Below are 24,783 nucleotides of genomic sequence, written 5' to 3'. Positions count from 1 at the left end.
AAAAAACGCATAGGGTAGATTGAATTTCTGTGTGGGAGTAATTATTCAAACTCGCAGAATAATCAAAAGCAAAATTCACCATTTTTCAACAAAGACTGAAGCGCCATGGCCGATTTGTGACGCGCGTCGAAAATAATCACGAAAGTTAATTGGGTACACGATGCACCACGTTAATCGTGACTGAATATGTTCCGCACATCCGATCAAACCACGAAGTTATAAAGCCACGAAATTGAAAGTGGACTGACTGCCACCTTTCAAGCCTACTGCACCCCATCTGGCTGGGATGCACGCACCCCTTCGGCCGGGAAGGGTATCATAGGGCCGTTGCATGCTCTCATCGCACAAGCTGGCCCGCAGCTGTTCCAGCCCTGACCCTCGATACCCAGGTACAGGAATGGTGTCCGACACGCTCTCAGCAGTGTCCCATCGTGGACGGATGTGTGGACCTGGCTAGCGACGAGACCGTGCGGACGCTTCACAGGGACACGTGCCACGTGTGGACGGGAGTTATCGTGTTGAAAAATGGCAGCGAGGTACTGTAGCTCGAGGCGTTGCCGGACGTTTGTGACTACCAGCCGCCACGGCCAGTGGCTCCCCGCAGCGCCGTTGCTCCTGTGCAGACTCCAGAGCACTGGAAGACCGGCGGGACTTGCGGCCAGGCCGCCGCCACGGGCGCGCCTACGATGCAGTCCCGACCGCCAGCAGGCCGCGCTTCCCGCCCCACAGGCGTGCGCACAGCCCTCTGAGCTGCGGTGTCAACGGCTGACTACGCCTGCCACGGTGACTCTCCAGTCTGGCTGCCAGCTGCCACTAGTTGCGACCCACGGTGCATCACGGTATACGACGTTGCAGCGAGGCCGTTACTTGACATCAGATGGCCGGCGCACGCTTGGAGAAGTTCCTGTGTACTTGGAGTGCAATACAAAGATCCTCCCTCGTGGTGGTCAGACGTGGTCGCACAGAACCTTGAAGACGAGTACGTCTGTCCCCGGTATCGCGCTACAGGCGACCGCACCACTTACCTGGATATTGCACGATTCGACCTGCCGGCCAAATGGAGGTCCCTTTCAAACTTTTGTCAGGTGCTGATAACGCTGTCTCACACGAATGTTCAGCATCTCCGTATCTTTCGCGGTTACCATTCAAGATCTGACTTTTTTTTTCTTTGAGTTTCGATTCCCCCCCGAAGGGGACGAGCTGGCAGCAGCTTAGTATGCCGCTCTTCAGCCTACAGAATTTGTTTTAAAAGATGTAGATTATAAATAACAAAAACAGGCGATAAAATCGGAGACAAATGGTAACATGGCGGAAAATCGTGGAACTTAAAACATAGAACAAATGTTGATGATGCTAATAAAATACATATGAACCAGACAGGTACAATAATAGACAGACAATTAAAAAAACACGCTGACAGTCTGGTTTCTGTTCGCAAGAGACATAAAATTCACACCCAGCGACAGCATGATTTCTGTTTGCAACACTTTGTAAAGACGAACAACACTGAACATTCATTTGAACACTGCACTAATAAGTTGTCATAAATAATACCACAGCCGAGGGCAGTCGGGTGGAACCTGGACAGATGATGGGAAAGAAAGGAGGGGAAGGAGAGGAAAAACGAAGTGAGGAGGGGGAAAGGAGCCGATACAGGAAGAAGACCCATAAGAGGGGGGAGGGGGCTGCTGGTCAGACGTGACAGGGAGTCGGGAAAGGCAGAGGAGGGGAATACAAAGGGACTCTGGGGGGGGGGGGGGGAGAGAAGGGAGGCAGGGAGCAGTTAGGTGGGGAGAACACAGGTTGGAAGGGGGGGGAGAGAGAGCCCAGGGAAAGGACAGAGGAAAGGAGAGGGGTGAGGATCAGAGTTGATAGGAGGGATAAATGGAGGAAGTTGACGAAAGCGACCTTGGGAAAGGAGATAGAGGGTAGGGAGGACACAACAGTGAAGGCGCGGCAGTGGGCAGGGATGGAAGAGGAGAGGAGCAACCAGGGGGTGAAGGGGATCGAAGCGGAGGGAGGTGTAGAGGATGCGAATATGTTCGAGGAATAGGAGCAGATGGGGGAAAGGAATGAGGTCATAGAGGATCTGCTTGGGGGACGGGAGGTGTATACTGAAGGCGAGGCAGAGTGCGTGGCGTTCGAGGATCTCAAGGGACTTACAGAATTTGGGGAGGGCGGATATCCAGGCAGGACTGGCATAACAGAGGATGGGAAGGATTAAGGATTTGTATGTGTGGAGAATGGTAGAGGGCTGCAACCCCTATGTCCGGCCGGAGAGGAGTTTGAGGAATCGGAGGCGGTTGTGGACTTTGGATTGGATGGAGTGGAGATGAGGGATCCAGGTGAGGTGACGGTCAATGGTGAGGCCAAGAGAGGTGAGGGTGGGAAGATCTGCCCTTTTTTCTTTTCTTTATTGTGATTTTGACCACCTTACACATGGCGGGCTGTCAGCAGCAGAGTACGCCGCTCTTCAGCCTTGAGTTTTACAGTAAGTGATACAGAGAGGGGGCACAGAGAATACAATCAAAACGGCGGTCAAAACAATGTAGACACTAAAAAACAAAAAACATGGAGCCGTTCACGCTGGACGAGAAACATCACTAACACTAGTTGACACGGCGCACATAACATGGATAATGGTGACGGTACACGTGAACATAAGATCTGACATTGCTCATGGCTCTTATATACTCTAGGACGTCTGGTAACAACACTGAACACGAAAGACACTACTGTACCCTGGTGGCCGTTCCAGCTGCCACAGAGATCTGCATCTGTAGTCAGTTTCATGCCTGCCGGTGGTGTGCGTGTACCAAATTACACTGGCATTCGAAAGTCTTTTCTGGGTGCTTCTCTCTCTCTATCAGGCACTCTATTATTATTATTATTATTGTTGTTGTTGTTGTTGTTGTTGTCTGCTTATGTTACTTTTGTTTACTCTCTGTTATCTAAGAAATCCTTCGCTGTATATAATTCATTGCTTAACTGATGCTTTTCAACTGTGTTTCAAAATGTTTCTGTTTTATTAAAAATGGGTTACAAACAGTGTCTACCACAATTAAAAACTTTTATTTCAATGGCTATGTTCCGGGAAAATCAGGAACAGAAATACAAGTCGCTGAGGAATGAAATAAATAGGAAGTGCAGGGAAGCTAAGACGAAATGGCTGCAAGAAAAATGTGAAGACATTGAAAAAGATATGATTGTCGGAAGGACTGACTCAGCATAGAGGAAAGTCAAAACAACCTTTGGTGACATTAAAAGCAACGGTAGTAACATTAAGAGTGCAACGGGAATTCCACTGTTAAATGCAGAGGAGAGAGCAGATAGGTGGAAAGAATACATTGAAAGCCTCTATGAGGGTGAAGATTTGTCTGATGTGATAGAAGAAGAAACAGGAGTCGATTTAGAAGAGATAGGGAATCCAGTATTAGACTCGGAATTTAAAAGAGCTTTGGAGGACTTACGGTCAAATAAGTCAGAAGGGATAGATAACATTCCATCAGAATTTCTAAAATCATTGGGGGAAGTGGCAACAAAACGACTATTCACGTTGGTGTGTAGAATATATGAGTCTGGCGACATACCATCTGACTTTCGGAAAAGCATCATCCACACAATTCCGAAGACGGCAAGAGCTGACAAGTGCAAGAATTATCGCACAATCAGCTTAACAGCTCATGCATCGAAGCTGCTTACAAGAATAATATACAGAAGAATGGAAAAGAAAACTGAGAATGCGCTAGGTGACGATCAGTTTGGCTTTAGGAAAAGTAAAGGGACGAGAGAGGCAGTTCTGACGTTACGGCTAATAATGGAAGCAAGGCTAAAGAAAAATCAAGACACTTTCATAGGATTTGTCGACCTGGAAAAAGCGTTCGACAATATAAAATGGTGCAAGCTGTTCGAGATTCTGAAAAAAGTAGGGGTAAGCTATAGGGAGAGACGGGTCATATACAATATGTACAACAACCAAGAGGGAATAATAAGAGTGGACGATCAAGAACGAAGTGCTCGTATTAAGAAGGGTGTAAGACAAGGCTGTAGCCTTTCGCCCCTACTCTTCAATCTGTACATCCAGGAAGCAATGATGGAAATAAAAGAAAGGTTCGGGAGTGGAATTAAAATACAAGGTGAAAGGATATCAATGATACGATTCGCTGATGACATTGCTATCCTGAGTGAAAGTGAAGAAGAATTAAATGATCTGCTGAACGGAATGAACAGTCTAATGAGTACACAGTATGGTTTGAGAGTAAATCGGAGAAAGACGAAGGTAATGAGAAGTAGTAGAAATGAGAACAACGAGAAACTTAACATCAGGATTGATGGTCACGAAGTCAATGAAGTTAAGGAATTCTGCTACCTGGGCAGTAAAATAACCAATGACGGACGGAGCAAGGAGGACATCAAAACCAGACTCGCTATCGCACAAAAGGCATTTCTGGCCAAGAGAAGCCTACTAATATCAAATACCGGCCTTAATTTGAGGAAGAAATTTCTGAGGATGTACGTCTGGAGTACAGCATTGTATGGTAGTGAAACATGGACTGTGGGAAAACCGGAACAGAAGAGAATCGAAGCGTTTGAGATGTGGTGCTATAGACGAATGTTGAAAATTAGGCGGACCGATAAGGTAAGGAATGAGGAGGTTCTACGCAGAATCAGAGAGTAAAGGAATATGTGGAAAACACTGATAAGGAGAAGGGACAGGATGATAGGACATCTGCTAAGACATGAGGGAATGACTTCCGTGGTACTAGAGGGAGCTGTAGAGGGCAAAAACTGTAGAGGAAGACGGAGGATGGAATACGTCAAACAAATAATTGAGGACGTAGGTTGCAAGTGCTACTCTGAGATGAAGAGGTTAGCACAGGGAAGGAATTCGTGGCGGGCCGCATCAAACCAGTCAGTAGACTGATGACCCAAAAAAAAAGTTTGGGTCAGCAATGTGAGCACCCTCAGACTCTTACACCACGACGGTAGGCAGTGGCGGTGAACGGGCCACGTGTTATGGCTCGGCAATTGACGTTCGTAATAACGGTTGAAATAAGTTTTATTGCTGTCGACACTGTTTGCAATTCATTTGCAAAGTACTTTTACCCAGACCGCTGGTTTCACACGAGAAATCTTCTCAAAAATTGTGTATTTGTTTTAGTAATATGTCTAACGTCGTTTAGTAAGTTACTGTACAATAGCAGAAACTATGTCACGAACTGAGCCTTGTGTGTGTCGCATGGACACCGTAATGTTACAAAGTCTGTATACCAAGGGCAGTAGCAGTTCCCTTTTAGAGCTACACACACTAAAACATTTCCCCGTCAGTGAATCGTATGCCTGTAGTATGATTTTGACAGATCTGCAAAACACCCTTGTTACTGCGAATTTGAGTACACGAGCACCATCTTTATGGCAGACTGGAAACTTTCATCCTCCGGTTCATATTACTATCGTTGTTTAGGAACAAAAATAGAAAAACTGAAGTTAAAAGGAAACATATGCCTCATGATTCCAGAACAGCGATGTTAAATACAGAATGTGTTGACCTCGCAGTCCATCAGCGTGCAAAGGTTGAACTGCCGCTGTACCTACGATATTATAAGAGCAATTGTCTCCGTTAATGAGACTCGCAAATCAGGCAGAAATGAGAACGCGTAGGCTGGAGCCATCCAGACGGCCGCCGTTTCCGCGCTGCGACAGCCTGGGGCTCTTTCTGCGGCTGCTATTGGCTCTGGAATCGTATTTACTGTCGAGGCAGCGCAAATTGAGCGGTACAGCGCAGAACACGCTTTTTTGCAATCACGGTTCCGCTTACAGGATCATTAAAATTCCAAAATAAACGATACAATGCGAGTGAAGAGCAAACGGAGTTTCCATTATGGTCTCCGCCTGACCTTTCACCGGTCGCCGGCTGCGTTAATTCACTGGCAGGGGGGGGGGGGGGGGGGGGAGGTGAGGAGGTGGCTGCGAGCCCCCACTCACACACGCACACACACACACTCACACACACACACACACACACACACACACACACACACACACACACGTCTGACCCCAGCGCGCGGCAACTCCTCACCTGCGAAACGCTGTGAAACGAGTGGGTGACGGGCGGCACCTCGCACTGCGCCGTCTGTTAGGCTCACATCACGGCATTCCGCCGACGACCGACATCGCCCGAAGATGGCCGATCTTTTCAAATCAGATTGCCAGAACCAATCTCACCGCTCGAACGTACAGACAGAGATTCGCTGGAATTCAAATCAGGTTGCCTTCTTCAGTCGAATCGGACGATGTTCTCACACACGAAATGTGGACTGACGATCTGACAAGTTTAGTCCAATGGGGAAGGAGTCTGTGGCATCCTGAGGACGAAAAATATCATATTCGTGATGTTACTCGGGACCTATGGAATGAAATAGGAGTTTTACTGGAGACCAGAACTAGACAAAATATTTATCGGAAGTAAAAAACGACGTACGGCGAAGTAATCATCGGAATGTGATGGATAAATGATAACAGTTTCAGAAAAATTGCATCGTTTGTTCAAGAGGAAGACCTTCACAAATTGAGCAAGTCAACAACCCGCTGGCCCATCTCTGGCTCTTACCCAAGCAGTTATTCGGATTCACATAGATTGATAGAATTGTTGGTTCTCTTCCTGTGGGACATCGTGCTACATTCTATCCAACTGGCACGTTAGATCGTCAAAATACGGAGCTGGCTACAGGGCACCGCCCGTAATGGTTAAAGCTTCTACAGCTGGGGCTAGATCCGGCGACCTTTCTGGCCGAGGTAGTGTTTGGCAAGCACGAAGACAGGCAGTAGAAACTCTCGCCGTGTGCGGGCGGCCGTTATCTTGCTGAAACTTAAGCCCAGGATGGCTTGTTGTGAGTGTGACACCTCAGACCATCACTCTTCGTTGTCGGGCGATTGGGAGGAGGACGTTCAAGTCGGTGTGGCATCGCTGGCTGGTTAGTCCCCAGATGCATCTTCACTGGTAATCGGGGCCCACTTCGGAGCGGTACTCTGTATGTAACCGTCTGAGTCTGGCTTTGATTACCTACTGTCACTCGATTTTGACACCCGGCATTCACCAGTCTCTTTATCCCTCGTCCGTAGCGGTTGGCTATAACGGCGACAGAGAATGGTCAGCATCAGTGGGAACCGTAGAGCGAAACTGTCGGAACTGAAGAGCTGAGACTCAGCTGGAACTGGCAGAGTGCCGAACAAATGAGCTGGTCCAGTATATTCTTACCGCTCACCTTTGTAGATTCACAGCATACTAATGAACTTGGGTCTGAAACCTGCCTTACCTTTGATCGAGATGATGCGTTCATTCCACCCAGAGCGTCGGCTACATCGTCAGTGAGAGAGCACCGTGAGTTCCTGCTGCCAATAAGGCGAGTACACCGTTCGTGTATTACATACTTTCACGAGCTTCAAACAGGAGCGACTTATATTCAGTTACCTGTGTATTTACTAGTATATTTTTGTAATTTATTGTGTGTCTGAGAGCTTTCTAGGAAAAACCTTTCATTTTAAAAACAGTGTAGTGTACAGTACCGCCGTTGCTATCGCCCCTCGTATCATACAGGCTTTTGTTTGTTGTCCTTAGAACAGCTCAGTGTCAGTTAGACAGTCAGTGAGAGAGCACCGCGACTTCCTACTGCTGATAAGGCGAGTACACTGTTCGTGTACTACATATTTGTACGAGTTTCAAATGGGAGCGAGTTCAGAAATGGATAGTCACTGTGATTGCTGTGTACAGATGCGAGCTGAGTTGGTGACCCTTCGCCCACAGCTCCAGGCTGCTTTGGCTTCCATCACACAGCTTGACGCTGCTGCCAAGGGGCATCACTGTGTGGGTTCGGATGCAGGGATACGAGGGACGTCGAGCACGTCCCACGTGTCCCACGATCGGTCCACTGCTGTGACTGCCCCTGGTATTGGATGCACAGAGGTTGACCCCTCACCTGTGGTCGAGTGGGAGATCATTCCAAAGTCTGGCAGGCAGCAAAAGACTTTCCGAGGGGCCGATCATAGGGCCTCCCCAGTTCGTTTGACGAACAGGTTTTGGGCGTCATCTGTGGCTGACGAAGTCATTCACCCTGTTCCAGAGGAAACTTCTTGGCCCGCTAGGTCAGGGCATTCACAGAGGGTGGTTTTGCTGGTAGTTGGGAGCTCCAACATTAGGTGCGTAATAAGGCCCCATAGGAACGTGGCTGCCAAGAAGGGGAAGGAAGCCAGTGTGCATACCGGGGGCAGCCATTCCAGATGTGGAAAGGGTGCTTCCGAATGCCACGAAGAGTACGGGGTGCAGCCAACTGCAGGTGGTGGCTCATGTCGGTACCAATTACGTGTGTTGCTTTGGAACAGAGGAGATGCTCTCTGGTTTCGGGCGGTAAAGGCTGCCAGTCTTGCTTGCGAGATTAACGCGGAGCTCACCATCTGCAGCATCGTCGACAGAACCGACTGCGGTCCTTTGGTGCAGAGCCGAGTGGAGGGTCCGAATCAGAGGCTCAGACGGTTCTGTGACTGTGTAAGCTGCAGATCCCATGACTTGCGGCATCGGGTGGTGGGTTTCCGGGTTCCGCTTAATAGGTCAGGAGTCCACTAGACACAGGAAGCGGCTACACGTGTAGCGGGGGCTGTGTGGAAGGCACGTGGCAGTTTTCTTAGGTCAGAGGGTTTCAGGGAACCACAGAAAGGGCGGCCGTCTAAAAGGGGTCAGGTCAAACACAGTAACGTAGTTGTAGAAACGATCGGTATTGTACTGGTAAGTTGTGGTAGCTGTGCTGGAAAACAACCAGAGTTCCAAGCCCTAATATAAAGCACTGAAGCTAGGTACGGAAAGCTGAGTAAAGCCGGAAATAAGTTCAGCCGAAATTTTTTCAAGCGACCTGACAGAGTTCAGAAAGGATACATTAAATACAGTTGATGGTGGGGTATTTATTGCTGTCAGTTGTAGTTTACTTTGTAGTGAAACTGAATTAGATAGTTCCTGTGCGCCGGTCGTGGTGGCCGAGCGGTTCTAGGCGCTTGAGTCTGGAACCGCGCGACCACTACGATCACAGGTTCGAATCCTGCCTCGGGCGTGGATGTGTGTGATGTCCTTAGGTTAGTTAGGTTTAAGTAGTTCTAAGTTCTAGGGGCTGATGACCTGAGACGTTAAGTCCCATAGTGCTCAGAGCCATTTGAACCATTTTTGAACCATAGTTCCTGCGAAAAAGTATGGGAGAGGTTATACTTGACAATCGGAGTAAACAATTAATTGGATCGTTTTACCGACCCCCCGACTCAGAAGATATAGTAGCTGAACAGTTCAAAGAAAACTTGAGTCGCATTTCCAATAGATACCCCACTCATACAATTATAGACGGTGGCGATTTCAATCTACCCCCGATATATTGGAAAAATTATACGTTTAAAGCCAGCGGCAGGCATAAAACGTCATCCGATATTGTACTGAATGCTTTCTCAGATATTTTGAACAATTAGTTCATGAGCCCACTCGAAGCGTAAATGGTTGCGAAAGTATACTTGACCTCTTAGCAACAAATAATCCTGGACGAATAGGGAGTATCATAACGAATACAGGGATTAGCGACCACAAGGCAGTTATTGCTAGGCTGGATACCTAACACCCACAACCATCAAAACGTAACACACAGTACTTGTATTTAAAAAAGCTGATAAAAATGCTCTTAACTCCTCTTTAAGAGAGAGTCTCCAATCCTTCCGATCTGATCATGTAAGCATAGAAAAGATATGGAATGATTTCAGAGAGTTAGTACCGGCAATTGAGAGATATATACCACATAAATTAATATGTGATGGTACTGATTTCCCCCTGGTACACAAAACGGGTCACATAGATGTAGCAGAAGCAAAGAAAAAAAGCATGCCAAATTTGAAAGAACGGTAATAAAACACCAAGACTGGCAAAGTTCGAAATATAGCGCGTACTTCAATGCGAGATGCTTTTAATAATTTCCACAGCGGAATTCTGTTTCGAAGTCCGGCAGAAAACCCAAAGAGATTCTGGTCATACATAATGCATACCAGTGGCAAGACGCAATCAATACCTTCACTCCGCAACAACGGTGAAGTCACTGGTGACAGTGCCACTAAAGCAGAGTTATTAAACACGATTTTCCGAAACTCCTTCACCAAAGAAGACGAAGTGAATGTTCCTGAATTCCAATCAAGAACAACTGTCAAGATGAGAAACATAGAAGTAGATATCCTCGGTGTAACAAAGCAACTAAAATCACTTAACAAAGGCAAGGTCTCCGGTCCAGATTGTATACCAGTAAGGTTCCTCTCAACGTATGCTGATAAAATAGCTCCATATTTAGCAATTATATACAACCACTCGCTCACAGAAAGATCCATACCTGAAGACTGTTAAACGGCTCAAGTCACGCCAATACCCAAAAAGGGTAGTAGGAGTAATCCGCTGAATTACAGGCCTATATCACTAACGTCGATTTGCCCTAGGGTTTTGGAACATATACTATATTCGAACATTATGAATTACCTCAAAGAAAACGATTTATTGACACGCAGTTAGCATGGTTTCAGAAAATATCGTTCTCGTGAACCACAACTAGCTCTTTATGCTCATGAAGTAATGAGTGCTATCGACAGGGGATGTCAGATTGATTCCATATTTTTAGATTTGCAGAAGGCCTTCGACACCGTTCCTCACAAGCGTCTTCTAACCAAACTGCGTGCCTATGGAATATCACTTCGGTTGCGCGACTAGATTGGTGATTTCCTCTCGGAAAGGTGACAGTTCGTAGTAATAGACGGAAAGTCATCGAGTAAAACAGAAGTAATATCTGGTGTTCCCCAAGGAAGTGTTATAGCGCCTCTATTGTTCCTGATCTATATTAATGACGTAGGAGACAATCTGAGTAGCCGTCTTAGATTGTTAGCAGATGATGATGTCATTTACCGTCTTGTAAAGTCACCAGATGACCAAAACTAATTGCATAATGATTTAGATAAGATATCTGTGTGATACGGAAAGTGGCAATTGACCCTGAGTAAAGAAAAGTGTGAAGTTATTCACATGAGTACTACAAGAAATCAGCTAAATTTCGATTACGCAATAAGTCACATAATTCTTAAGGCTGTAAATTCAACTAAATACTTAGGGATTATAATTACAAATAACCCAAATTGCGAGGATCACATAGATAATATTGTGGGTAGAGCAAACCAAAGACTGCGATTTATTGGCAGAACACTTAGAAGGTGCAACGGATCTACTGAAGAGACTGCTTACACCACACTTGTCCATACTATTCTAGAGTATTGCTGTAAGGTGTGGGATCCGCATCAGGTGGAACTGACGGATAATATCGAAAAAGTACAAAGACTGACTATCACAATATAGGGCAAATAGTGCCACAGACATGATACTTGAAATGGAGTGGCTATCATTAAAAGAAAGGCGTTTTTCGTTGCAACGGGATCTTCTCATGAAATTTCAATCACCAGTTTTCTCCTCTGATTGCGAAAACATTCTGTTGGCACCCAGCTAAATAGGGAGAAATGATCATCACGATAAAATAAGAGAAATCAGGGATCGCACAGAAAAATTTTAGGCTCGTTTTTCCCGCGCGCCGTTCGAGAGTGGAACGGTAGAGAGAAAGCTTGAAGATCGTTCATCGAACCCTCTCCCAGGCACTTTATTGTGAATAGCAGAGTAACCACGTAGATGTACATGTAGATGTAGATATCGCCATAAATTATTGCACCCAGCTACCTAGATGAAGTAAGTGATTCCAGTTGTAATCGTAGAGTACAGCCTTCTGCGTTTTGTAGAATACACAGTGTCACATCTCTGACTTTTAAATTGTGTTGCCAGTAAACATGTGTCCTGGAATCACAGGTGGCCACAGACAGATAAGCGTGCGATTCAACCACAGCGTGACACGATCGATATCAGTACGCCTGCACGTGTTCCGCATGTGCGCTCTTGCGTTAGATATGATTCAACCTGGATGGGGGACTTACCAACAGTGGTTCTGAACAAGGAATGTGGCAGGCTGTTTTTTTTCCTGAGTTTACAGACCAGATAGAAGGTGTATGCTACTTTCTGTCTTCTATTAGGAGTGACTATTGTACATAATTTCTCTGAGAACAGATTTATTATCTAGAGTTAGGTACAAAGTGGCTGAACAGTACTCGATACTCAAACCCGTGCACCACTGAGTATTCAGGCTGTCATAATTGCCAAATGTGGTCCCGATTCATACCAGGTGTCTGCCTGCCCCAGTTCTGTAAGGTGAAGTGGACGGGCGTGCCCTATGTGTGGCGGGACACTGGTGTGGCGCCACCTGCTGCAGACGTCGCTGGTGCCGCTGGGCACTTAACCTCAGACCTTCTGGGTTGCACTCGTCACACACCGTCACCCCCTCCCTGCTAGTGTTCAGCTGGTCCGTAGCGACGTCACACTTTTACCTCCACGAAGGACAGACTGTGGTGTAGTTCAGGTGGCCAGCTGTTGTTGCTGGTTAATGGGGGATGGCTTGGTGTGCTGCTGGACTCCACCGCTGCCTCACCGCTGGAGGACACGTGTCCAGGCTGGGACGTGCAGCACAGTAGGCTCTGGCAGCGCCGCTGGGTCGCACCCTCCCAGGTTGCTGGCCACCGTGGCCACGGGACAGTTACTTAGTTTCCTGTGCCAGTGACCATTTGCACGATTAAGCAGAGTGATGTGCAATGAGCGATTTTACATTTACATTCGCATTAGAAATTCACTTGTAACTGTAGCTATATTTTTTGTTGTTGGATATAGATGTGAGTTAGTAATCCCAATCCACCACCGTTTACACATTACAAACATAGAATTTCTTCTACAGAACAGGAGTTGTGAAGGAGAAACTTTTCCAGTTTGATGTAAAGTTTGAGTTCGATGTGATTCAGACATTTTCTGTCACTGGGTAAGAGACCAGAAATTTTGGTTGGAGTATTGTGCACCCCTTCTCGTGCCGAATATTACTGTGGTCTAATCAATGTCATTTTTCTTTCTGGTATTGTAATAAAGTATACCTCTGTCTTTTTTGAGCTGCAGCGGATTATTTACAACAAACTTCGTGAGGAGATAAATATACTGTGACGCAGTAATGAAAGTGCTTAACTCCTTAAACAAATGATCGTGAGTGAGCAACAGATCTTGTTGTTACGAAACATTTTTGACCTATGAGTACTCTTTTCTAAAGATGATTTACCCCTGAACATTATTCCGTACGGCAATACTCAATAAAAATATGCAAAACATGTCAACTTAGTGATTTCTCTCTCCTCAATATTTCCAATGAATCGAAGTTCAAATGTGGGCGAACTAAGTTTTTTTAGAAGTTACAAAATGTGCTTTCACCAGTTTAAACTCTCATTATTACGGAAACCTAAAATACTCGATATTCTAATCCTAGTTGTAGTTTTATTACCACGTGTTACATCTATTGTCGGTGTAGTACCTCTGTATGTGCAGAATTGAATGTGTTGTCTTTTTGCAACTGAGAGTGGGACCATTCGCAGGTAGCCACTCGGGAATACATTTAAGAGCACTGTTTACCATTCCTTCTGTTGCCGTACGTACATTTGGATCGGTTTCAACACAGGGTGTTTCAGAAAAGACTTTACAACTTTGAAAATTCATATAAATTAAATCATAGTACCAACAGAGATGATTGCAGTGTCAATTTCTAGGGAAATACATCAAGTTTTCTCTCGCGTAATACGCTAGTGCCGAATCGCACCGTAAGGAGCGCTAGCGGCAGTTGCGTTAAGGATCGTTGCCTTCACTGGACCCGAGAGGGCAAGCTTTGTCTTTTGAAGAACCGATTCGGCGACAAGAGTTCAGCGTAATTTCCGTACCAAGTACGCTGAAGATCCTCCTAGTAGGCCTACAACTGATGAGGGCCATAAATGTTTCGTAGAAACAGGGTGCTCGGTAAGACGTGGGAAATCATCAGGTCGTGCAAGCACATCTGACGACCTCGTTGAGCGAATGAGACAACGTTTTGTCAACAGACCTACGAAATCGACCCGGCGCGCATCTCGCGATCTGCAAATCCCACATACTCCGAACATTGCAACATGTACGTGATAGCCCTAAACTGGACGTTTTCTGAGCATTGAGCAAGAACAAAGTGAATGGGCCCTTTTTTGTGAGAGAATCATCAATGGGATAGTGTACGTGGATATTAAATGAAACAACAAGTTCACTGTTACCAGTCCCCGTTTTATTTATTTCCACGACGCGTTTCAAAGGTTTCAACCTCCATCACCGGGTGGACCACTGGAGGTACTCTAGTTTACTTATTTCTTGTTTCTCCACTAGGCAGTGCCGTAAGTTCCTCCAAAAATCGCAACACAACACACACACAAATGTAATAGTAACTAATGTAAATCCACCCGATGATGGACGTTGAAACCTTCGAAACGCGTTGTGAAAATAAATAAAACGGGGACTGGTAACAGTGAACTTGTTGTTTCATTTAATGTCAGTAACAGTCACGGTAAAGGCTAACCCAAAAATATGTTCGCATTTAAAGTACCTGGATATGTTACAACAATTTTTGACCCTACTACGGATCGATGAGGATGACCAAGAACAAAATGTTTACTTCGAGCAAGATGGTGCAACACTACGTGGCTGATGTCCGGGATTTTCTCAATGACCGCTTACCAGGTCAATGGAATAGCAGTGATGCGCCAATTGCATGGTCCATCACGTTCCCCATTCCTGACAACACTCGATTTTTTTTGTGAGGATCCATCAAGGATATCGTGTTTGTACCTGTTGTGCCGGCTTCTCTACCTCGACTTATAGTAAGAATTTACGCCTCCGCCGAACAAGTTACACCCGCAATGCTACAGCGAGTTTGGGAAGAAATTGGCTTCCGATAGGATGCAGGATAACCAACGGAAGCCACATACATCTTTGGTTTAAGGAAAAAAAGTTGATGTGTTTCTGTGGTGTCGCCGCCAGACACCACACTTGCTAGGTGGTAGCCTTTAAATCGGCCGCGGTCCGTTAGTACACGTCGGACCCGCGTGTCGCCACTATCAGTGATTGCAGACCGAGCGCCGCCACACGGCAGGTCTAGTCTAGAGAGACTCCCTAGAACTCACCCCAGTTGTACAGCCGACTTTGCTAGCGATGGTTCACTGTCTACATACGCTCTCATTTGCCGAGACGACAGTTTAGCATAGCCTTCAGCTACGTCATTTGCTACGACCTAGCAAGGCGCCATACTCAGTTACTATTGATACTGATATTGATATTGTGAATCATGTACCGTCAAGAGCGACGTCCATCATTAATGGATCAAAGTTAAGTATCAAACCAGCTACGTCCGCTTTCTGAATTCTAATTCCTTGTCATGTTCCAGACCTCACGCCAGTGTAGTTCTTCCCTCCTAACGCCAGCCTGCGTGAGCTAAATCGGCGTGCATTTCGGCCTCCTCTAGTAACACGGTGTTGGCTCTTCTGCCAACAATACAGTTTCCCTACAAAATAACACTAAATCCAGCTGTAAATCTTCTTGCAGTGAACTTTTTAAGTCGTCCTTTTGGAAACACCCTGTACTAGTGTACTTGCGCTACAGCGTGGCACCTGACGCCGGCAGGTGTGCGAGGCGGCGCTGGGGTCGCGGGAGGTGCGCGGGCTGCTGGAGGCGGCGGCGCGGCGGCGGCCGGCGCTGGCGCTGCTGGACGGCGCCTTCCCCGACTGCCTGCTGGCGCTGGCGCACCGCCTGGGCGCCCCGCACGCCCTCCTCAACACGGTGGCGGCGCACCCGGGGGCGGCCAGCTGGGCCGCCGCCAGCCCCGCGCCCTTCAGCGTCACGCCCTTCATGGGCCTGCCCTACACCGACCGCATGGCCCTGCCGCAGCGCCTGCTCAACGCCGCCTACCACGTCGCCCTCAGGGCCATGCAGGTCCTCAGCACCAAGGTGGGTAGCTCACCCGTTCACTAGCACCGCTACAGCCCACCTGCTTTGGCCCTCCATGTCACCATTGAGGCGGGTATAAATCACTCGTCAAAATCCGATGCGTACAAAACACACGCGACATCGTAAGAATTGCGCTTATTCTCACAATGCCACATTCATTCGCTTTGCTAGCTTACAACCTAATTATCAGCTACAGTAGTGAGAATCTGTGTAAAACCGGGGTTCCTACTAAAATAACTGTACAGGGTCTGTAGCATACCGTAACGAATTTGTTATGAAAGTACACTGAAGCGCCAAAGAAACTGGTATAGGCACGCGTATTCAAATACAGAGATATGTACAGGTTGTTACAAAAAGGTACGGCCAAACTTTCAGGAAACATCCCTCACACACAAATAAGGAAAAGATGTTATGCGGACATGTTTCCGGAAATGCTTAATTTCCATGTTAGAGCTTATTTTAGTTTCGTCACTATGTACTGTACTTCCTCGATTCACCGCCAGTTGGCCCAATTGAAGGAAGGTAACGTTGACTTCGGTGCTTGTGTTGACATGCGACTCATTGCTCTACAGTACTAGCATCAAGCACATCAGTACGTAGCATCAACAGGTTAGTGTTCATCACGAACGTGGTTTTGCAGTCAGTGCAAGGTTTACAAATGCGGAGTTGGCAGATGCCCATTTGATGTATGGATTAGCTCGGGGCAATAGCCGTGGCGCGGTACGTTTGTATCGAGACAGATTTCCAGAACGAAGGTGCCCCGACAGGAAAACGTTCGAAGCAATTGATCGGCGTCTTAGGGAGCACTGAACATTCCAGCCTATGACTCGCGACTGGGGAAGACCTAGAACGACGAGGACACCTGCAATGGACGAGGCAATTCTTCGTGCAGTTGACGATAACCCTAATGTCAGCGTCAGAGAAGTTGCTGCTGTACAAGGTAACGTTGACCACGTCACTGTATGGAGAGTGCTACGGGAGAACCAGTTGTTTCCGTACCATGTACAGCGTGTGCAGGCACTATCAACAGCTGATTCGCCTCCACGGTTACACTTCTGCGAATACTTCATCCAACAATGTGTCAATCCTCATTTCAGTGCAAATGTTCTCTTTACGGATGAGGCTTCGTTCCAACGTGATCAAATTGTAAATTTTCACAGTCAACATCTGTGGGCTGACGAGAATCCGCACGCAATTGTGCAATCACGTCATCAACACAGATTTTCTGTGGGCAGGCATTGTTGGTTATGTCTTGATTGGGCCCCACGTTCTTCCACCTACGCTCAATGGAGCACGTTATCATGATTTCATACGGGATACTCTACCTGTGCTGCTAGAACGTGTGCCTTTACAAGTACGACACAACATGTGGTTCGTGCACGATGGAGCTCCTGCACATTTCAGTCCAAGTGTTCGTACGCTTCTCAACAACAGATTCGGTGACCGATGGATTGGCAGAGGCGGACCAATTCCGTGGTCTCCACGCTCTCCTGACCTCAACCCTCTTGAATTTCATTTATGGGGGCATTTGAAAGCTCTTGTCTACGCAACCCCGGTACCAAATGTAGAGACTCTTCGTGCTCGTATTGTGGACGGCTGTGATACAATACGCCATTCTCCAGGGCTGCATCAGCGCATCAGGGATTCCATGCGACGGAGGGTGGATGCATGTATCCTCGCTGACGGAGGACATATTGAACATTTCCTGTAACAAAGTGTTTGAAGTCACGCTGGTGCGTTCTGTTGCTGTGTGTTTCCATTCCATGATTAATGTGATTTGAAGAGAAGTAATAAAATGAGCTCTAACATGGAAAGTAAGCGTTTCCGGACACATGTCCACATAACACATTTTCTTTCTTTGTGCGTGAGGAATGTTTCCTGAAAGTTTGGCCGTACCTTTTTGTAACACCCTGTATACAGGCAGAATACGGCGATGAGGTCGGCAACGCCTGTATAAGACGACAAGTGTGTGGCGCAGTTGTTAGATCGGTTTTTGCAACGACAATGGCACGTTATCAAGATTTAAGTGACTTTGAACGTGGTGTTATAGTCGGCGCACGAGCGATGCGACATAGCATCTCAGAGGTGGCGCTGAAGTGGGGATTTTCCCGAGTGTACCGTGAATATCAGGAATCCGGCAAAACGTGTAATCTCTGACATCGCTGCGGCTGGAAAAAGATCCTGCAAGAACGGGACCAGCGACAAGTGAAGAGAATAGTTCGATGTGACAGAAATTGCTGCCGATTTCAGTGCTGCGCCATCAACACGTGTCAGCGAGCGAACCATTCGACGAAACATCATCGATATCGGTTTTCGGAGCCGAAGTCCCACTCGTGTACTCTTGATGACTGCTCGACTCAAAACTTTACGCTTCGCCTGGGCCCGTCAACACCGACACTGGGCTACTGATGATTGGAAACATGTTTCCTGGTCGGACGAGGCTCGTTTCAAATGGTATCGGACGGATGGACGTGTGCGGGTGTGGAGACAACCCCATGTATCCATAGACCCTGCATGTCAGCGAGGTACTGTTCAAGTTGGTAGAGGCTCTGTAATGGTGTGGGGCGTGTGGAGTTGGAGTGATATGGGACCCTGACAGGTGACAGGTACGTAAGCATCCTGTCTGATCACCTGCATCAATTCGTGTCCATTGTCCATTCCGATGGCCAATTCCATCAGGACAGTGTGACACCCCACACGTCCTGAACTGCTACGGAGTGGTTCCAGGAACACTCTTCTGAATCTAAACATTTCCGCTGGCGACCAAACTCCCCAGACATGACAATTATTGAGCATATCTGCGAAGCCTTGTACGTCTTGTTCAGAAGAGATCTCCACCCCCTCGCACTTTTGCCGATTTATGGACAGCCTTCAGGGATTCGTGGTGTCAGTTCCCTCCAACACTACTTCTGACATTAGTCGAGTCCGTGCCACGCCGTGTTGCGGCACTTCTACGTGTGATATTAGACAGGTGTACCAGTTTCTTTGGCTCTTCAATGTACATATAACACATAAACAAACCTGACGGAATTACGTAGTTTCTTTCATAACAGGCGTAACAAAATAAGGAGTTTGCATTTCTTGCTTAGAAATTGTTATAAAGACAGTCTGCTGTTATGTTATTGCATCGTTAGTCCTTTGTCCAACCTCCATTTTTGCTAGTTACCTCAAAAATTGTCTTCAGCATTGATTCTGTTAGGGTTTGTAGTTCTTGCAGTGGAAATGTCGCCCAGTCTTCTCGTATCACACTTTTCAGATCACGCACGGCCCCAAATTGCCTCCTATTGCGATAAACTTACGTTCCATTGCGATTAACACGCCTTGCAAGTATCCCCCGACTTTTTTGCTCGGGGTTCATATCCGGGATACGTGCGGGCGAGGGCGAGACATCTTCAAATCACTTTCGGCTGTAGTAGAAACCTGCACAGATGCATTATCTTGTTGAAACATTAGACTTCCGTCCCCTAGTACCTCATACATTCTAATCAGTACTATCTCTAGCAGCCCAACCTGTGTGTCAGATTTTATAGTAGAGTTCAGCCAAGCAATGCATGATTCACATTTTGGTCAGAAATCTGTCCAAATCGTAACACTTCCACCACCAAAATTTCTGCTCATTCTTACCTGTTGCTCTGTTCTCAGATCATCCCCCTAATATTGAAATCCATCTGGTCCATCTGAATTAAACTTCTTATTATCATTGAAGCTCTTTTTACCCTGTTGTGAATTCCATGACATACGTTTTCCAGCAAACTCCAATCTAGCCTATTTATGTTTCAGTGTTAGAATAATTTACTGCAGTCGTTTCTCGAATACAAGGTATTTGTCGTATGACAAACTTTATTATACAGATCTAGCATTTAAAAGTCTAGCATTTAAAAGTTGAAGACTAATGGTTTGTGGTCCTCGCTTTGCGCAAAGGGAACCGTTTCGGTGCCTCAAATAATTTTCTACGTAGTATAATAACTACGAGGGTTGCCCAGAAAGTAATGCACCGCATTTATTTTTCTCTACTGAAAACAATGCTCTGAATGGGAAACGTTACGTGTATATTGTTTGGAGTCTCCTGAGTGAGAGCGCCGAGTTTCCGCCACTTCCGTCAGATGGCGTAGCTACAAAACAGTTTCAAAATGGCGTCTGTAGGTGATGTAAGTTACAAGCAGAGTGCCATTACTGAATTTCTCCCTACAGAGAAAGAAACAGTTGGGAATATTCACAAACACTTGTGCCAAGTCTATGGAGCATCTGCTGTCGACAGAAGTACAGTTAGTCGCTGGGCAGGGAGGGTGAGGTCATCAGAAGGCGGTCAGGCGGTTAGGCGGGGAGACAATCCACCACTGTCACACCTGAACTAGTCCCCTCCCATTTTTTTGGGCCATTAAAAGATGCCCTTCATGGAAGACATTTTGAGGACAATGAGGAGGTGATTCACACAGTGAAGCACTGTCTGCGCCACCAGGATAATGATTGGTATGGACAGGGCAAACACGCCCTTGTTTCACGCTGGAAGAAGGTATTCGAATGGGATACGTGGAAAAATAGGGTGTGTAGATAAATCATTCTTTCGTGCATGTAATTCTCACTATGTTTTATAAAAAACTATTGACGAAAAAAATGCGGTGCATTGCTTTGTGGGTAATCCTCGTATAACTATACTGCGCCAACTGCAAGTCTTCGTGTTTGCTACCAGCTGGCAAATGACGCAGTCGGCGCAATGTAGTTATGTTTATGTTGGTACCTGATACTTTTACATTTGAGATGCCAATGTGTAGTGATCTTCGTGGTAGTGGGAAGTGTATATGCAGTGTGAAGCGACGTGTAACACTGATGTTGTAAACATATCAAAGCTTAAGATCCGATGATGACAGCGTAGCTCTGTCAAAACTGATCAGCCAATAAAATGCGTTTTTTGCGATCTTGGGTTGTGACGTTTTCTTTAGTTACCAGATTTGGAGTGAAGTTGATGTTTCAACTCATTCCAGAGGCGGGTTCTGTTGTAAGCAAAGCGTTGCCTCGTGACAAGACGCTCTGTGGTGCTGACACACACTCACACTCATCATCTTTCCAGAGACCTCACGTGTCGCTTAGCACTGCGTACAGAAATGTGTGCCTCGTGAGGAATTACTCGATCATTGTACCCCACTCTGTTAAACTCCTTATGTGAATGAGGGGCATGAAAGGGAAGCATTGGGTGGGAAGGGAGTGAGTCAGGGTTGTAGCTATTCAATCTGTAAACTGAGCAAGCAGTGAAGGAAAAAAAGAAACACTTGGAGTATGAATTAAAATCCATGGAGAAGAAACTAAAATTTGAAGTTTGCCAACGACACTGTAATTCTGTTAGAGACAGCAAAGGACACGGAAGAGCAGTTGAATGGAATGGACAGTGTCTTGAAAGGAGGGTATAAGACGAACATCAACAAAAGCAAAACAACAAAAATGGAATGTAGTTGAATTAAATCATCTGATCCTAGGGGAATTAGATTAGGAAATGAGACACTTTTAGAAGATGAGTTTTTCTATTTGGGGAGCAAAATAACTGATGATGGTCAAATTAGAGCGGATATAAAATGTAGACTGGCAATGGCAAGGAAAGTGTTTCTGAAGAAGAGAAATTTGTTAACTTTGAGTATAGATTTAAGTGTCAGTAAGCCTTTTCTGAAAGTATTTTTATGGTGTATAGCCATGTATGGAAGTGAAACATGGATGATAAATAGTTAAGACAAGAAGAGAATAGAAGCTTTTTAAAATGTGGTGCTATAGAAGAATGGTGAAGATGAGCAGGTACTAAACAGAACTGGAGAGAAGAGAAATTTGTGGTACCTCACCAAAAGAAGCGATCAGCTGGTAGGACACATTCTGAGACATCAAGGAATCATCGATTTAGTACTGAAGGGAAGTTTGTGGGGTAAAAATCGTAGAGGTAGACCAAGAGATGAATACAGTAAGCAGATTCAGTGGGATGTAGGTTGAAATAGTTACTTGGAGATGAAGCAGCTTGCACAGAATAGGGTAGCATGGAGGGCTGCATCAAAACAGTCTCTGGACTGAAGACCACAATAACAACAATGATGTGAATTTGGTAGCTGGACTGCTGGAAGTACATCAGAACTCACAAGTAATTCCTTCTGCTGGTTTCATGTGACTGCCTTACAGCTACCCTCTGCAATGCTCAGTGATCCACATCAGTCAGTCCGTCAGTCTACCTGGTCTCAGTTTAGCCGTGCTCATTCCTTTACTTTTTGACTTCACAATTACACTACCAATAGTCTACTTGGGCCGCTTCAGAAGGATTCAAATACTCCTGATGGTTTTGTTAGTCAGGTGTCATTCAATGACCAGTCAAGTATGAAGTCACTGAGGTCTTCTTGCTGACCCAAATTGCTGTTACTGCTCCTCTGCCGACAATAGAATACTCTGCAGCTCCTTTTATTCTGGCAGATACACCTTTTGTGACATCCAGCAGTCATTTCTACATTACTTAGAGGAGTGCTTTTGACCAGGTCAACACGTTGCTACATTTTCCGTTTATAATGCTTAGTGTAGTTGTAAAATTGGTCATTTCCACATCACAGTGAGCAGTTGCAGCTATAACCAGTGGAACACGTAAATGACCTAGTTGTGATTGGGTGTGTGCCGGCAGCTGCTGCTGGAGCCGTGCGTGCGGCGCCACCTGGGTCCTGACGTGCCGCCCATCAGCTGGCTGGCGCGCAACACCAGCTTCGTGCTCCAGAACGCGCTCAGCCCCACTACTCTGCCGCGCGCCTACTTCCCGGACGTCGCCGAGGTGGGCTGCCTGCACTGTCGGCCAGCCAAGCCGCTGCCCCAGGTGGGTCCCCTCTATACGTACCACAACTCTCTGCAGCGCGCTGCTCGTGTATCGTCTGAGCTTCCCAAGGCATTTGATTTCATACATCATTTTACAGTCTGAGAAAAACTCAAGTTATTTTTTTTTTTAATTGACGGCTTTGCACACAACCAGTTAGAATCGTTCTTAACAATCAGAATGCAAAAAAAATTACGCTTAGTCATTCAAATACTGTTGGAAAGGTAGTAAATTGTGAGTACTGGGGAGAAATCGCAAAGGTGTCCCACAGGGTTGGATTTTGGGTCCACTGCAATTCCTTACATGTGTGAGTAACCTTCGAATCAACTTTCAACATGCAGAATTGGTACTTGTTTTCAGATGATACTAGTGCTGCAATAAATTCCGTTAAAGATAAAGTAACATAAAAGATAATAAATTATAGTTCCAGAGAACTATTGCGGTTCTCTGAAAATGGACCTTCCCTTAATTTTGAAAAAACACACTCTGTTCAGTTCTTTACAGCCAATAGTCATACCAACAACTGACTAGCGCATGAAGAGTCGTCATTAAATACGGTAGAATGCTCCAAATTTTTGGTTGTACATATTCGTGATAACTTGAACTGGAATAATCATAAACCTGAGTTTTGGAAACAATTCAGTTCATCTACTTTTACTCTTTTTATCAGTGCTGATCTTGAAAACAAACGAATGTACCTCCTTGCATATTTTTATTATTTCCACTCAATAATGCCTTATGGAATTATTTACTGCAGTAATTCATCATTGAAAGAGAAAATACTGATTGCACACAAGTCACCAGTAAGAATAATATGTGGTGTTCAGACACAGATGTCCTCTTCTAGGAGCTAGGCATTTTATCTGCGTCACCACAATACATATACTCGCAAATGAAATTCGTCATAAATAATCCACCACAATTTGAGTAGGAGAGTGAGGGACTTACTTACAACACTAGAGCAAAAAATTACCTTTATTATCCATCACTAAAATTGTCAATGGATGAGAAAGGAGTTCAGCATGGGGCACCAAAAGTTTTGATCATTTGCCCAATAATATAAAATATCTGATAGGTAGCAAAGAAAATTTTAAATTGAAACTAAAATCACTTCTCCTAGACAACTCCTTCCATATCTTGAACGCTTTTCTATTTAAAAACTGGTAACCTGTAGAAAAAGCTTATTTTGAGGCAGCATCATCATTAGTACTAAAAATTAATGTGTTCATTAACGTTAACAATAATCATGTACACATATCCTGTAAACTGACTCGTTGCACATGATTTCAATAAAAAAACGTTCAGATAATGTATGGAACACGTAACTAATTCACTAACTCTCACGCTATATGCTGCGTGTAGCTATAGCGTCATTTGCAGCTTAATATCCTTTCAGTGACTTTCAGGCACTCTGTTTACTAGCTGTTTAGTTTTTAAGCACAGTTTGGGACACTAAAGCGCAACACACACAGACTACCCACTACAGCAGAAGCGGTTCGCTGTTTCCATACTCTGCAGGCGGAATTAACCTGGAGCCGAGGTCTGCTACTGATCAGTCTGTCACAACAACCAAGATTTCGGGTTGGGGAGGGGGATGGGGGGGGGGGGCGAGGGAGAGGAAATTACACTCTAGCCAAAAGTTTACATATCACATTTCCTTTGTGCGTCATAATCAACTACTACATTACACGGAAAGCTAACTCCAAAACAAGATCTATTGACAGCATTTTCATCTGTTAACGTCACATTTCGACTCTTTTATCGCAACAAATGGTACTGGAAGACGTGATCTGCAGAGATCTTTGATGCTGCGTCTGTTATTTGCGTTGTATTTTTAATTATTTTCGTGTTTTAAATTCTAAACTTAGTAGGTCAAATGTTTTGTTTGTGTTTGGTGCATGGTGTTTATGGGTCTGAACAATGAAACAGTGATCAGTCTGTGCCGTCACGGATCTTATGTAGTGACTGAGTTTTGAATGTATAA

The 24,783-nt window shown here is 45.6% G+C and overlaps 1 protein-coding gene across 1 annotated transcript in view; it reads left to right on the top strand.

Annotated features, from left to right (window-relative positions):
* Positions 1-24,783, top strand: part of LOC124716886 (UDP-glucuronosyltransferase 2C1-like) — a 96,777-nt gene that overhangs the window by 55,782 nt on the left and 16,212 nt on the right. Inside the window, exons 4-5 of the mRNA XM_047243439.1 lie at positions 15,719-15,976; positions 22,617-22,802. Coding sequence (XP_047099395.1) covers positions 15,719-15,976; positions 22,617-22,802 — 444 coding nt within the window. The remainder of the gene's footprint in view (positions 1-15,718; positions 15,977-22,616; positions 22,803-24,783) is intronic.

This window comes from Schistocerca piceifrons, chromosome 9 (assembly GCF_021461385.2).
Source record: "Schistocerca piceifrons isolate TAMUIC-IGC-003096 chromosome 9, iqSchPice1.1, whole genome shotgun sequence".
Taxonomy (NCBI): domain Eukaryota; kingdom Metazoa; phylum Arthropoda; class Insecta; order Orthoptera; family Acrididae; genus Schistocerca; species Schistocerca piceifrons.
This window is presented reverse-complemented; position numbering and strand designations above follow the sequence as displayed.